A 16,426-nucleotide genomic window follows, 5' to 3' on the forward strand; every position below is an offset into this window, starting at 1 on the left:
TATGAAGTGAACTACAGACGACACAGTGTGACAAGAAATGCAAAACTATTACAAAATGAAATACAACACTGGCATTTCTGCCATGTCTGAGTTACTGCAAGACATCTGATGTACAAGACATCTGTTAGAGGAAAATAAAAATATAACCTTAAAATAAAATATGTTTTCAAGCTGGGAATACTAAAAACACATCTGGTGTTTTATTGATTTCATAGAATATATTAAAAAACAAAACAAAAACAGCCTGACAAAAAGCTTGTCTAACACAGAACTTTGAAGTGGAGATGGGACACTTCACAAAGAAAATATGTTCCATCTTTGGTAATTACTTTATTTACATTATTTTCATGTTTAATAAATATATATACATTGAGCACCACTGCCTGCACATAAAATACAGCAGTACTTTACTCTGATTACTTATTTTACAAGGGAAATTGTTGTGCTTCTCAAAAACAACTAGAAACTAGATTTTTTTTCCACATCTTGGTTCTTGTTTTGATGGTTTTCTCCATCAGTTCTATCAGTAATAATCTCCCAAAGTTAACAGCTGGGATCTGAAACACAAACCAAAGTTTTTCATCAGTAACTTTGTCCTAATGTGAGGAGTTCAGACTGAATCATCTTCAATCAATAAACCTATCAATGATAATCATCAGTGCTGCTGACAGCATTTTTCTTCACTGACCTCGGACTCCACGAGCGCCGACCTCGGACACCACGAGCGCCGACCTCGGACACCACGAGCGCCGACCTCGGACATCGGACTCCACGAGCGCTGACCTCGGACACCGGACACTAGACACTAGAGCTGCACACGTGTTCTCATCTAATTTCAAGGGTACCTGACACACACTGCGCGCAGCAATCCACCAATCACAATCGTTCTTAATCAGTTTGCCAAAGCAGACCACGCCCCTGCATATGGAGTGAGTCGCAAGATCAGTGCACAAGATGGCAGCAGTGCAGCATAACATAAAGTGCTATTCAAGTCATCTGGCGAAAATTCCTGTATTTTTTCATATCGCAATATATATCGCAGGGTTAAAAAAAAAAATCGCAATGTATCGTGTAATACCGTGCAGCCCTACCGGACACCACGAGTGTCGACCTCGGACACCACGAGCGCCGACTTCGGACACCAGACACCACGAGCGTCGACCTCGGACACCACGAGCGCCGACCTCGGACACCACGAGCGCCGACCTCGGACACCAGACACCACGAGCGCAGACCTCGGACACCAGACACCACGAGCAATGACCTCGGACACCACAAGCACTGACCTCGGACACCACAAGCACTGACCACGGACTCCACAAGCCACCACTCTGGCTGCATGATTTGGTAAAAGAGTCATATTGTGATTTCTTTGGCAGAAATTGCGACATTTGATATGATCAATGGAAATGATCAGATTTGCATCACAATTTTCATGATCACTGATGATGTGATATTTATTGAGGTCTGAACCAAACAAACATGAGTTCTTTAATCTGTAGAACAAGGTGTTACCGTCAGCTAATCTCTGCAGCTCTACAGAACCTCATTGTAATGATGTTTTCTCATATTTTTCTTTTTGGTTCTGTGATTTCGAAACTGTACTTAATTGTGCAGATGCCAACATGCACCATCCAACTATCAGATAAAACCTGTCCAGTCCTGCAGCAGCTTGCTGTCCACAATTTGGTGCACTTCAATGACACAAGTAAGCACTTTGAACAAGAAAAGACAAAGAAATGTCCAAATCAGACACAAAAAGTTTGGACAGAAAGGTGAGATAGGTGTGCCATTTCAATAGCACCCCCTACAATGAGCCTTCTGACTAAAGACATGAGCAAGTCTGACTCAAGTATCTAAAGTAAGGTAAAAGAAGAAGAAGTCAAAGAGCCTATCATAAACCATATGACACATAATACCTCCATCACATATGAAGACACATTAACACAGGCTTTTGAAGACTGCGGTATTCCCTCTAGATGTAATGCAGGATGTGTGTCCTAATTTCCCATCCTTTCACCCCACAGGGAGAAGTCTGAACAGAGTTGATGAGAAGTGTGTCCTTTCTTTGAAGAATTCCTTCCCATAGTTTCAGCTCTGACAGCTGAGACATGTGCCCTCTGAGGATTACAGGAGTCTGAAGGTGAGAGAAGTGTGCCTCCTCCTGCTTTGAAGTGATTCAGTCTGCCTGTTGGCTAGACAGGATACAGCCGGAGGGTTTATAATGTGTGAGAATCTTTACAATACAGCACGGAGGAGAGGACGAGTCCTGGTTCCCGCACCTTCAGAGGAAAACTCCAAAAACACTTTGGATTTCACAGCAACTACAAACTATAACCTGGTTTACGATTCATAATGAAACACATTATTTGTCTTATTAATGCAAAATGACGTAAAAGAACCCAGAAAATATGCAACTGCCTCTGTGTGTTTTTGTGGAAGAAGCGTCCGTACATGCAGACGTGGTCGCTGACACGAGCTGCAAACTGCAACTCAAAGAGTCTCGGTTCTTCTTGAATTTAAAACCAAGTATGTGTCTGTGTGGGCTGTGATTGGCTGCTGCAATCATTGTAATGCATATGAGGGGGACAAAAAAAAAAAAAAAAAAGGATGTGGTTCTGTTTGCTGTCAATGTTCTTTCCAAACACTGGGTCATGACCCACAGGTGGGTCACATGAGATTTTATTTAGGTCACCAAATACGTAGAATAGAAAGAACAGAAATTTGAGCAAATTTAAGATTTTATATTTGCAGTGAACTTTTTGTAAAGCATTTAAAATGTGTGTTAGAGCTGCAACGATTAATCATCAACTATTTATTGATAAGTGATTAATCGTTTTGAGTCATTTTTTAATTAAAAAAAAAGTCTGATGAAAAATTGTCTGATGTCAGCCTCTCAAATGTTAATATTTTCTAGTGAATATCTCTAAGACATCTGAGACTTCCACTTGGGCTTTGGACAACAGTAATCAACATTTTTCACCATTCTTTGACATTTTATTGACCAAACCACTAATCGATTAATTGATGATGAAAACAATTTTTAGTTGCAGCCCTGATGTCTAAATGCTCTTATTTTGTCTATTTTATAAAGGAGGCAACATTTTATATTTTATTATTTAAATTCATATAAACAATAACATCCTATTAACTGAGACTAAATACATTTATAAAGGATTTACCATGAGTTTATGTTTGCAATAACATGCATCAATATTAGGGGTGCAACACTCACACTCACACTCTCACACACACTCTCACACACACACTCTCACACACACACACACACACACACACACACACACACACACGACGAGGAGGTGAGATAAGTGTGGCTCTGACGAGCGGCACAAGATGACCGCCCCGCCGATACAAGAAGTGTGTCGTCTGTTGGGAGCTGGACGGTCCCGGTGAGATAAGTGTGCTCTTTGAAGGACAGGGTTATGAGACAGGGTTATGAGACAGGGTTATGAGACAGGGTTATGTGTAGGGCTGCATGCTTTCATGTAAAAAAAAAATAAAAAAGTCATATTGCATTTATTTCGACTAAAATTGGGATTGCAATATGTGATACGATCAGTGGAAATGATCAGCTTTGGACAATTTTCATGTTCACTGAAAAGAAAACTATCAAATCATGGAGATGTGATATTTATTGAGGTCTGAACCAAACAAGGTCATCATTATAAAGCTGTTTTCTCACATTTTTCCTTTCCCGAAAAGTTGCGATTTAGTTCTGATTCAGCAACTTGGATATTGCACTTAGCCATTTTGTGATTTAATTTCGATTGTGATTAAATGCTTGCATTTCTTTTTAGACATTTTCCCTGCAGTAAATCTTGTTCAGGCTAAATGAAGTGCCCCGAGAGTTATCACACAGTATCACACACATCTTTGTGCAGTTAAAAAAAAAAAGACCATGACTGAAGGCTCCAGTTTGAGGTCGCTCGTCTGCCTTGTTGCTGCTGGAGTTTGAGTAAAGAGAATAAAAAATGGACGACTCTTCTTTCTCGGGCTGACAGCTTCAAAGCCTCCATGACAAAGAGCCGTTAGCAGGAAGCCATCCTGACATGTTTGGCTCTTAGGAAGCAACAAAAGGATCCTAATGTGAGAGAAGTGTGCCCTTTGAAGCAGCCTCATCTTCCCACAGCAACACCTCCGACAGCAGATCCTGTCTGAGAGCTCACACTGATGAAAACCTGCAGTCAGCTATTGTCTGAATATGGGAATCATTCTGATGAATTTAGTGCAGACGTTCACAGAATTATATAATTTATACAGTTTATAATTATCTTCTGCACAGCGCTGCAACACATCTTTCAGTTGGTTTATTTTTTAAGGACTGTTATTTATTATTGAATAAAAAACACTTTCCAAAAGGTTTGGGGTGTTTTATGCACATTTATAAGTAGAAATTGTGCAGTATACCGGTTCGTACTGAAAACCGGTCTTTATTTTCGTTAAGATGTTAATTTTTCATATACTGCCATACCGGTGAACAGCCCAAACAACGTCTGGAACGTGCGCGGCGGGAAAATGTTTCAGCGGGGACCCATTTCATTGCTGCACACCAACATACATAACAAAAAAATACCATCAAATACCGTGAAACCGATATGAGTTTTAAAAAAAACATGATATGAAAGTTTTGTCATACCGCCCAGCTCTAGTAGAAGTATTTCACAAATTCACCTTTAGTGGAAAAAAACACAAATAAAAACAACCTGAATATCTGAATCTAACTGTGAAATCTGAACACCTCCTAAACCAACAAACATATGAATGACCCTACTGAGGCTGAAAACTGTAAGCACTTTCCTTAACGGATCACTGGTAAAAATGAATGATCGATTAATTGATTAATCGTTATTATAAATGAAAATAAAATTCTTGGACTCGCACTTGGCAGAAGTTTAATCTTACAAACAGCTCAAGTGATAAAACATTTCAACTCAAAGGCTCATTTACGAGGTTTTTCAGACCTTTCAACACCACAGACGGTTTTCAAAAGCAAGTTGAACAGACTTCACTGTGAAACATCAAACACATCAGAGCTGCAATAATTACCTGATTAACTGATCAAAAGAAAATTTGCTGCCAACTATTTTCATCACAAATTAAACTGTTTCAGTCTGTCAGATGTCAAACATTTACTGGTTTCAGTACGATGAGTTTTGGACTGCTGACTGGACAGAAGAGGACATCTGAAGACGTCACAGCTGACATATTAAAATCATATACTTAAATATCTGAAAATATGTGTAGCACGGTCATAAAAATTAATCAATTGACCAATAAAATTTTACTCAATCGATCAAATTCTTAACAACCGATAAAACCACAGCAAACAAAAACAAAGTCAGCCTTTTCTCCAGAGGTTTTGGTATCATACAGATGTTTCTTGGCTCCATATTTTGTTTCTGACCTGAGTTTTTCAGCTGGGATATAACTAGTGATGATTGTCCTTGTTTTAGATTCTCCAATCTCACATTTAATTTCAGTCTGCAGAGACATCTGGTCAAACCTCCATCTTTAAAATGATGGTGCAGTTACAGTGTTTGGACAGCAGACTGGTCCTTGTCCATCAGTCAGTGGGACATGAGAGGACTGGAAGTGATGGTCATTAGGGTGTTGAGGTGGGATAATTGGGCTCTTTGATGTTCCTGACTTTCCCAAACTCGCAGCTCAGACAGACGAGATGTCTCAGCTACCTGTCAAGTGTGCCGCTGCTCCGTCTGTTACAGTACGAACAAATGTGACATAAGTGTGCTCCTTCCTTTCCCATGAGGACACGTCTGACAGACAGACACACGTCACAGCCGCCTGTGATGTGTGTCCTTTACAACAGGAACCTGAGCGAAGCACCACCAAACATCAAAAGGAACATAATTCACAGCGGCGTGCTGAAGTGTGCCAACTCAGAGCCCCACGTCGGCTCAGCTCTGGTCACGTGAACAGATGACGAACGTGTGTGGAGTCCAGCTTTAAAACACTGACAGGTTCTGTTGGCGGTGTGTGCAGAACCACACACAGAATAAAGAATGTGTGTGTGACAATAAAACTCACCACATTTCCTTGTTCATCCACTGAGTTGGTGCCTGAAAAAAAAAAAAAGAAACACAACAGATGATCACTTATGTGGAAACGTCACAACCTGCAAGTCTGTTCAACACAATACACAAACAACACACACTCATTATTACAGTCATGTGACTCTACAGGCTTCAGGTGATAAATATTGATTACTTTTTAGTGAGATTCAAAGAGAGGAGCTGAATGTGGAACCTTTGGTTTTGGTACCACTTAAAATGTCTCCACAGCACCAAGTGAAAAAACAAAACAAAAAACTGAAGTTCTGACAGCTGCCATCAAACATCTGTCTCCTAAATTCATTTACTTTGATCAGTCAGATCCCAATTTCATTCAAAATGTTGCCAATAACAGATTTTATTTAAAGTAAAGTTTCTGACAGCTGCTGCTTAATGACCAAATTCTGTGATTTCAGTTTCTTAAATGTGAATATTTTCTGGTTTCTTTCCTCGTCTCTGACAGGAAACTGAATATCTTTGAGTTGAGGACAAAACAACATTTGAGGACGTCGTCTTGGACTTCAGGAAACGTGGATCAACATTTCTCACGATGTTCTGATATTTTATGGAACAACTAATCGATTAATCAAGAGAATGCCTGGCAGATGAATTGATAATAAAAACAATCATTGGTTGCAGCTTTAACTGACAGTAAAGCAGAAAGTTTTCAAATGATCAGAGAACTAAAACTATTTGTTAATGATGATGTTTAGTCAATCAACAGGAAATTACTGGTCAACAATCCAGGCATTAAATTAATTGTTTATGTTGTTTAATCAAGTAAACAAGTCAAATGTTTGCCACAGGACATCTGAAGACACCTCGGGCTTCCTGGACCTCAGCTGGACAGTACAGTTGTAGTTTACAGTACTTTTTGGAAATTTTATGACCTTAGAGACTGAGAAACACTCAATACTTCAATCAACAATCATCAGGTGCAGCCTCAATAAAGACACCAAGAGTATGAAGTTACAGAGGTTTTTCTAAACTTTTCAGAAAATATAAGTCATACAAATCACCAAAATATCTTTTGTGAGTTGAATTGGTATTTCTGCAGCTGTATCAGTGTTAAGAGCCTGCATGAAGAAAATGTGTGGCTTCTGCAACACAAACACCTGCAAGTATTATTATCTGCACATCACCTGAATATTGTGATGACAGCGAAGAAAAGTATTTCACAAACCTATCTGCAGGGAAAGCACACAAAAGATGTAGAAAAGACATGCACGCTTTCTGGTTATTTTCAGGTTATAATCCAGAATATCTCAAAAGGGGTTAATCCACATGGCAGAGATGTGAGTAAATTCCACATGATGAAGAGAATATTCCCGTTCAGGATTCCAAATGTGCAACAGAATTATTCCAGGATTTGGATGAGATGAGGAAAAAGATGGAGAAATGCTTCAAAAGATGGAAAATCTCCAGTAAAAACATGTGGGATCTGACACTTCAAAAGCATCCAGAGTTGTTTCTGAGATGATAAAAATAAAGCTATAAATCCATCTTCTGTGTGCTCCATCCATCGGCTGCTGATCAGGGTGGAAGACAAACCAACAGGGCCGACATCATCGAGTTTTCCGTTCCTCCATTAACCTCAGACATCACACAGCAAAAAGGTAAATCCAAATGTGGCTTCGTCCCAGAAATAAAAAACTCCCCGGTCGGTGAAAAGCCTCCAGATTGAGATCAGACGTGGAGAACCCTGAATATGAACCAGTCAGTCGACTCAAAGTCCCTGTGGGGTTTGTCAGACTGACTGACTGCTGCTGAACGACGACACACAGGCTGATCATTTACTGACCGGACATTTTCTGAAAATTCATTCGGGTCATCTCTGCTTAAAAGTTAAACTCCAAAAATCTGAGCCACTGGCTGCTCTGCGTCACAGGGAGTTCAAATTAAAATTCAGTCTTCTTCTCTTCACAGAAACTTGTCTTTTGTCCCAGACTTAAAACTTGAGCAGCCGTTTCAAATTCACTCAGGACTCACAGATGTGTTTTCTACTTGGCAAACTGTTAAATTAAGCCTCTGTATTGTTCCCAGTCTGACTCTTCTCTGAAGACAAGCTGCTCACCGTCAGACTGACAGCTGATAGCTCCACCCACCTGTGGGCCGTCCCTCTGAACAGGAAGCTGAAGGCGATAAACCAATCACACCCCATGTTTACAACACCTTCTTCCCCTCACTGATGGAGACGGTGGGCATGAGGGGCACAGAGTTTCAACTGCAGCTCATGATGAGGGGAAGAAAACATCCATACGCTTAAGTGTCACGATATTTAGTTTGAGACACGGTAATCCATTGTGGACACACAGCAGTGTCTTTATTTGTCTTTACTGCTCCAATTTCTGCATAGATAAAGTTCTGAAACTCAGGTTTTATCTGTGTGTGTCCTTAATGACATGATTTTAAAAATAGCAATAGATCGACTTGCTTACAGTAACATGATGTACTGAATCAAAACCCCTGTGTCCTGATACATAACTTATCACCATTTTCTTACCAATACACAACCCTACCAATGATCAATTTCATTAACGATTCTCTCAATCACTTATTTTGTTTTTGGTCAGTAAAACGACAGAAATAAGCAACAAAGGCAATTACAGTTTTAGAAAGTCTTCATTCATTGGTTGATTTATGGTAAAAACACAAACAAATCTGTGAGGATTTGCTGCTTTTCTCTTGTTTTATATCTCAGTAAAATTCATTTTTTGTGGTTTGGCCTGTTGCTCAGACAAAACTGTCTGACTCACAGATATTAAACTTACTATCACATAAGACCCCCTGAAGGGCAAAGATTCAAATCATCAGTTGGAGACTCCTCAGTCAACTGAGACTCTTCCAGCTGAGTAGTATGTTTGTTTGTTTGTTGTTGTTGTTGTTGTTTTCAGGTCAGTGTGCACGGAAGGTCAGGGGACACGTTGGTTCCCAGCAGTAGCTGCAGAGTAAACACCTCTTGCTTTTTCTCTGGGTCAAAAAACATTCCACTAAGTCAAGTCATCCTCCGCTCTGTGAAGATGTCTGTGATGGGTACAGGCAGCTGTGGACCCGTAATGTCCACGACTGAACCTGAATGAAGCCTGGATTATACACAGACAGACACTGACACATAGTGGTGAGTCAGACCGCTGTGTTTTGTTACACTGACAGCAGTGAAAATCTTCTCAATTTAGTGTACAATTAAACTGATTGATTTTTTGAAGTGTCTAAAATCCATGTTGCTGCTGACCCTGTCCACAGCAGGACATCAATTAGTTTCCTACACCATTACTCCTGTTGCTTCTCCAAACTGTCCTCCATCCACTGCAGGTAAAACACTGACTGTGGACAAGAACCTGATACCAACACACTTCAAATAATCTGAACTGTCTCTTTAAGTCTGTGTATTCTTTTTATTAATAATCCTTTTCTAGATCTGTTCTGTAATAAATGAAGTGGTGAACATGCAGTCAGATAAAACGTGTTTCCAACATGACAATCACAAGTTGTTGCTTCACTCCAGCCAGGAGGCGTCAGCAGTGAACTACAGCGATGAATGGACAGACAAACTGACAGCATGATGTTTATTTGACCTGCACTGACTTGTTTGTCTGGACAAATTCAGTGTCTCAGATTCTGCATGTTTTGGAGTCAGACAGAACTTCAGTGTTTTAGACAAAACAGGTACATCTGAGTGTATCTGAATTAGGGCTGGGCGGTATGACAAAATTTTCATATCACCTTTTTTTTTTTTAAATCATATCGGTTTCAAGTATTTGACGGTATTTTTTTTTTTCATGCAGCAGTGTTCGTACCCACATTTTCTTCTACTGAAAACAGAATTACTGCAGTTGATTGTCTTTAAATAGCCCATTTTACTGTCATAAGGATTGTATCATGTGTTTTTCATGTCCAGACACAGCAAAGCATGACCCCTTCAAAGTATGGTTACCATCACATGGACGACTATACAATTAAACGTCCCCACCCACGCTAGTCGGCACCAGACATACTAGTCGTTTAAAATATTTAAAAATGAAATATTGGTCAATAGTTCATTCATGCATGATGCCAGTTATCTGTTGCAGCACGGCACTAGTCACAGCTGCAGCGCTATCAGACAGCAGCTCCTCTCACCCAGCGCGTATGAACCTGTTGCCATGGCAACACCGGATGTTTACATCAGCGAAGTCGGACAGATGAATGTAGACTGTGACAGAATAAGCTGATATATATTCACTCAACTGGAGAAACATGTGACCACATTAAGCACAGACACAGACATAAACCTGCAGGTGGAGCTGCTGCTGCTGCTACTACTAGCTGCTAACGTTAGCCACGCTGTGTGTCAGGCTGGAAGCTAACATTAGCTCTGCGTCCTTTACCCGCAGACACTGTGACCCTCTTCAGTCTGAAAAGGTGAAGCATAAGCGTTTAAGGTTTGTATTGCACAGTGCGAAGTAGTGCGCATTTCAGTGGCATTTAAAGTACGATTTGGCGATTGTAGACTGTGATTAACGTCTTGAAATGGCTCTTAATACATACGGTATTTTTTTCGGACAGTGTTTAACATTATAAATTAATAAATTCTGCCTTGTGTTTTCTTAGTGGCTATTCTAAATTAAATTTTGCATCTAATCAACAGCGAAATTAGTTGCCAGGAAAATCCCTAGTGCACACGCTCAAGCCAGCACGCCTGTGGTGTTGGTGTGCAGCGGTGAAATGGGTCCCCGCTGAAACACTTTCCCGCCACGCATGTTCCGGACGTTGTTTGGGCTATTCACCGGTATGGCGGTATATGAAAAATTCATATCATAAGGAAAATAAAGACCAGTTTTCGGTACGAACCGGTATACCGCCCAGCCCTAATCTGAATATTGTTTTACTGACACAATTATCAGTTTGGAGTCTTTTGTCTGCTGAGTTGGTGACAGTTGACACTCACCGAATATGTAGACCACACCGACTGCCCCGCCAAGTCCCATGAGTCCTGCCAGCCGTAGCACCATCTTCTTAGCATAGGCTGTGTTCTCCTTCTGCTTCTTGTCCTCTGTCTGTTCTCCCTCTTTCTCACCCTGCCCTCCCTCAGGAGGAGGCTGGCCCTGGACAAAAACAAAAAGAACAATTTCCCCATTAATTCCCTTGTGGCTGATGATGGACTTCAGTCTGAACTGAAGGGTGAGTAGAGGTGTGCCATGTTTCAGCGAGACTGAAAGTGAAAGTAACTCTGCTTCCAGCTCCCTGACGGAGGAAGTGACTTCAGTGTTGTTGAAGTGGTTTGATACAACAAACTGTGGTAATAATGTAAGAAGACTGTAACCACAAAGGGAAGCAAAACAACAAAATCATTTCACCACCTCAAGCAGAAACACATGCTTTATTAGGAGGAGAGCCAAAAATCCTGCAAGTAGAACTCAACAGCTACTGCAAGTTATAAACCTGAAATATTTTTCAGAATTTTCTCGTATTATGAAATAAAGTTGGGCTGAACAGTTCATCAAAATTGTAATCTGGTCTACTGCCATTGTCAAATCACAAGAGGTGCAAAATTCGATAAAACACAGTTTTTGTTTGTAAAATTTTTGTGGTGCTGCAGAGATGTGCTGGCCTACACATTCAGACTTAAAAAGCATCTTTGTAGGGCTGCAACTAAAGATTATTTTCATTATCAATTAAGGATGTGCACAATTAGTCGACTATATGATTAAACATCATCATCTTCGCTAGTCGGTACAAGAAATACTAGTTGTTTAAAGTATTTATCAGTATTTCATTCATGCACAGTGCCAGTTAACTGCCTCTAAGATGTTATGCAGCTGTCCACCACTAGCTAAAGCTGCAGCCAAATCAGTTGGCAGCCTTCTCCTCCGATCGACCGGTCAACCCTGGATGTTTATATCAGCAAAGATGACGGCTTGTAAAACCAGTGCAGTTTGGCAGTGTTTTAATCTAGAAAATGGAAATAATGTTGAACACAGACTGTGACAAAATAAACTGGTTTATAATCATTTGACTGGTGCAACATGTGTCCACATTAAGCACAGACACGGACGTTAACCTGCAGGCACAGCAGCTGCTGCAGCTGCTGCAGCTAGCACTGCTAATGTTAGCCACACATGTAGCAGGATGGCAGCTAACACCAGCTCCGGTTTGTTCACTCGCAGACACCATGTTGTGTAATGTTTGAATTACATAGCATAAAGCAGCGTACATTTCAGCTGCATTTAAAGTACAATTTGGCGATTGTAGACTCTGACTAACAGCTTCAAATGGCTATTAATACGTTTTTTTTTCTGACAGTGTTCATCATTAAAAATTAATGAATCATCCCAACTTTAACTGCTTTCTGAGTGTTTTCTTAGTGTTAGACTACTCAGCTAGTCTAAATTAAATTCTACTTTTAATCGACAGCGAAATTAGTCGTCAGGAACATCCCTGTCATCAATTAATCTGCCAGTCTGTTTAAACTTATAATAATAATATATATTTCAATGCACTGATAATGGATCAGCACTCGATATCTGCTGATATGCAACATTCATGTATGGGAACATCTCTGTATTGGCTCATTTTCTAATATTATTATGAAACAGAGAAAGTCATTGTGGATGTGAGTTTTTTTTTTCCTGCTTCAGTCTGTAGAAGGACTGAAACAGTATTATATCTTAAAAATTAGAAACATATCAGTCTCACATGGTTCACACAAGGTTGAGCTGAAGGCAGGGAGGAGAGGGGAGGGGAGAGGGTCTGTTCTGACCTTCAAACCAAACAAACCTTGGCTGTTAACACTGTTTATCCAACAGCTCCTCCCGATAAATGAAGCTTTGTCATACACTGTTGGTTCCCTTTGTGTGTGTGTGTGAATCTGTAAAGAGCTGATAATAACCTCAACATGGGAGTCAGGCAGGGAGATGAGGCACAAGCTACAACAGCAGGCACAGCTCATGCTAATCACATGCTAACTGTCACAGCTAGCCAGAGAGAGACAGCACACACTCACTCATGGACTACTTTGTTGGAAAATGTACCGAGTGAGCTCAGACAGTGACTGTTAACTCGGTGTGTCTCTCACAAACGCTACAGAGAGACGGTAAAACCTGACAGTCCCAGTAAAGACGCATGCTAACACTAGCTAGCTAACCTGTTAGCTTCCCTAATCTCAGGTTCATTCATTCAGCAGACTGCGGGGCATGCGCAGTGAGGAGCAGATACATAACATTACTGAAGCGGACACTTGTGACAAAGGACACAAAACAACGTAAAGACGTATACTTTGTAACTCTGTCAACTAAATATTTAGAAGTAAGCTAGCTTTCAGACAAATTGGGTCGTGTCTGGATGGGAACCTTTCGTTTGCTAATCTCGCGAGATTTGTACGTTTTTTTTGTAATTGGGCGCGTTGAACACATTCATTATATTTAATAATGTAACAACGAGGTGTTTAGGAGCTTTGATTAGTTCAAAGACAAATGACACTTATTTTGAGGTAAGGCTATGGTTTGGGTTACAATCATCACTCTCGCGAGATCTTTCACGGATCTGGGGTTCCCTTAAACTGAGAAATGTCAGAGAAGGGGCTCCGTTTTTATTTACAAGAACAACTCGTGTGGGCGGGGTTTAACTGACAAACCGTCGCTCTTAAGGCGTATTCTCCCTGCCAACATCACTGAAAGCTGATAAATTGTAGAAATGAAGCGCACATAAGCAGGCTACTGCCTCACCTGACTCTGCTGCTGCTGTTGGAGCCTCTCCTGGAGGATAGCTTGTGCCAGCCCGCCCGTCGCACTGCCCGCTCCGGCCGGCGGCTTGTCTGTGGACAGTGTCCGGACTATGTCCACTACAGCCGTAGAGGAGGCACCCACCACCCCGCTCCTGAGCCTCAGCAGGCCCCGGCTCGCTCGCACACACATGGGGAACACAGACGTAGCCGACATGTTGGATTGTAGCGTTAGCTGCCGGCGGACGTATGTGAAAAGGACAAAAGCAGCTGATTGGCTGGGGCTGGTTTGAGTGGCAGGCGGGAGGAGCGCTCAGAGTAGTGAGAGGCCACATGGAACGGAAAGAGGGCGGGCCATATAGTGCCCCGTCCAATCAGAAACAAGAATGAGTCTGACCTTCGGCTGCAACGCAACACAGCCATGATGATGGCAAAATGCCCAAAGTCTGTTCAATTATATCACCTGTATAAAAAAAAAAAAACTGAATAAAATAAATTTCAAACGCTACAACCTTAAATATTAATACATGAAATATAAGTAAAAATATGATTTCTGGATTAAACAATGCATTACACAATACGAGTGTTATAATATTATCAGAATAACCTTTATTGGTCAAAAATTAGAATTAAGAATTATTTTATTGATCCCTGGTGGGTTTCACTGCAGTTGCTCCCATTCAAGAATAGAAAATATATACGGGCACTGAGAATAAAAAATAAAATAGAAAAGATAGTGTATTGAAGTGAGTTATCTAATTATAGATCATCACCAAGTCTGGGTTTAATTCACAATAATGACCCACTCTCTGTGCATTATCCTCCTCCATATACATTTCTTACTGATACAGCAACTAAAAGATAAGATGCATGGAACAACAACAAGGGAGTGAGTGGAGGCTTCTCATAGTACCTGAAATAAAGACGAGCACCTCTACTGCAATCGGAAGCTATTATTATTAAATATAATATTAGGTTTATCATGCTTCAGGGGAAAAGATATATGGTACTACTTCACATGGATAACACCATGTATTTGTATGCATCGCATGTGGACATATCACAGAAATATAATATTATATATATTTTTATGTATTCACTTTGACACTTGGTATCAGATGCCTGTTTCTTACACTGGATCCAGATACAGTCCATATTGACCTCATTCTGTCCCTATACAACAGGATGGTGACGGGGACAAAACTCTGCTCATGGCACTGAGATCGGCAGCTCCAGGTACTGTGTAGAAATGGTCTGACTGGTTGCTGCTGCTGGGAGGTCAAGTGGAAAGGATGCGTGTCTACAGGGGTAACTTACAAAGGAATCAAAGGACATGGTAAGGATACGCCTGCTGGCTTGGAGGGATTGACAAGTCCTGGAGCCTGGTCAGGTCTGGAGACAAGTACTCCATCTGGCACAATAACAAAGGAACAGATCTAGAGGGCCCTGTGCCTCTGACAGAGTCGGAGTGTATCTGACCTGCTGGCGCTCTGTCTTTCTGTGATGTATCCAATAAAATGATCTACCTTCACACCTTCCACTGCACATTCACCGAACCCGTCTACCCTGCATTCACGTTCTGGGGTACACGTGATACGTATGGCTGCTCAGCATCTTTGCGTGAGCTTCATGCTTACTTTTTTGAGGTTTAGCCATGAGTACGTTAACACTCACTACAACACATCAAATACAGCAGCTTGGTCAGTGGCCCTGTGCTTCAAACCACGACACTGTAAGCACCCCACCAGCGTCACATCTCGGGGCGTCCCTCTAGCATTATCTTTTGATGTGCCGTCAAAGACAGGTGATGTAGTGGAAAGAATAAAAAGTCCACATATAGAGCATGTGGGCTGGATAGATGGCAAACACAGGAGTTTCAACCAGGAAACCAGGGCCGTGTCTTGTGTGAAAGTCAACAGTGACTTACTCAGGCAGACGTAAGTCATGCAACTAAACATACATTCCACTGTGTTGTGTTGCATTGCGTTACATTATGCAATACATTTATTTCAACCAAAACTAGGATCTTTTTCTAAACCTAATCAAATAGTTTTTCTGCCTTTATTTTGAAAGTCTTCCTGGACACTGCATATTCAATAATCATGTCACACTTTATTTGACAATATACTAAAAAGCAGGTTTGGAAGCAAAAAATTACAAATACTCAAATTACTGTAATTAAGTAGTTTTTTGGGGTACTTGTACTTTTATGAGTAGATTTTCAAGTCTGTACTTGCAATTGTACTTCAGTATTAATTTCATCATGTAATCTAGTTACTTTTAGAAACATAGTTGAGTAGTGAGTACAGTTTGAATTAATGTCCAAATCTTTCATCTGCATTTTTGTAGCCAATCAGGTGATCTGATCACAAACAAGCCAATGAGAACAAAGACATACAAGTGAAAAACAAAACAAAATGGTTTGGAAAACAATCAGCCACATAGAACTCACATGTAAGAAAACCTAGTTTACTCCTCCAGCAAGTAGTCCGACCCTTCGTAAGGAACATCAGCAGAGATGATTTCTGGTCCTTGTTGGGTCAGCAGCCAACACTGAGGTAATGTTAGTGCTTCCTAGAGATCAAACTGAATAAATACCACAAACACTAAACTGTTTTCTAGTTCAGTCTTACTGTAA

General features: G+C 40.7%; 1 protein-coding gene across 1 annotated transcript in view; it reads right to left on the bottom strand.

Annotated features, from left to right (window-relative positions):
• The window catches only part of timm50 (translocase of inner mitochondrial membrane 50 homolog (S. cerevisiae)), a 51,427-nt gene extending 37,381 nt beyond the window's left edge, over positions 1 to 14,046 (bottom strand). Inside the window, exons 1-3 of the mRNA XM_084716890.1 lie at positions 13,793 to 14,046; positions 11,017 to 11,173; positions 6,067 to 6,098 (exon numbers count right to left, since the gene is read on the bottom strand). Coding sequence (XP_084573016.1) covers positions 6,067 to 6,098; positions 11,017 to 11,173; positions 13,793 to 14,005 — 402 coding nt within the window. The 5' untranslated portion in view covers positions 14,006 to 14,046. The remainder of the gene's footprint in view (positions 1 to 6,066; positions 6,099 to 11,016; positions 11,174 to 13,792) is intronic.
• Positions 14,047 to 16,426: the final 2,380 nt, after the last annotated feature.

Source organism: Lutjanus erythropterus, chromosome 4 (assembly GCF_056507025.1).
Source record: "Lutjanus erythropterus isolate fLutEry1 chromosome 4, fLutEry1.hap2, whole genome shotgun sequence".
Taxonomy (NCBI): domain Eukaryota; kingdom Metazoa; phylum Chordata; class Actinopteri; order Lutjaniformes; family Lutjanidae; genus Lutjanus; species Lutjanus erythropterus.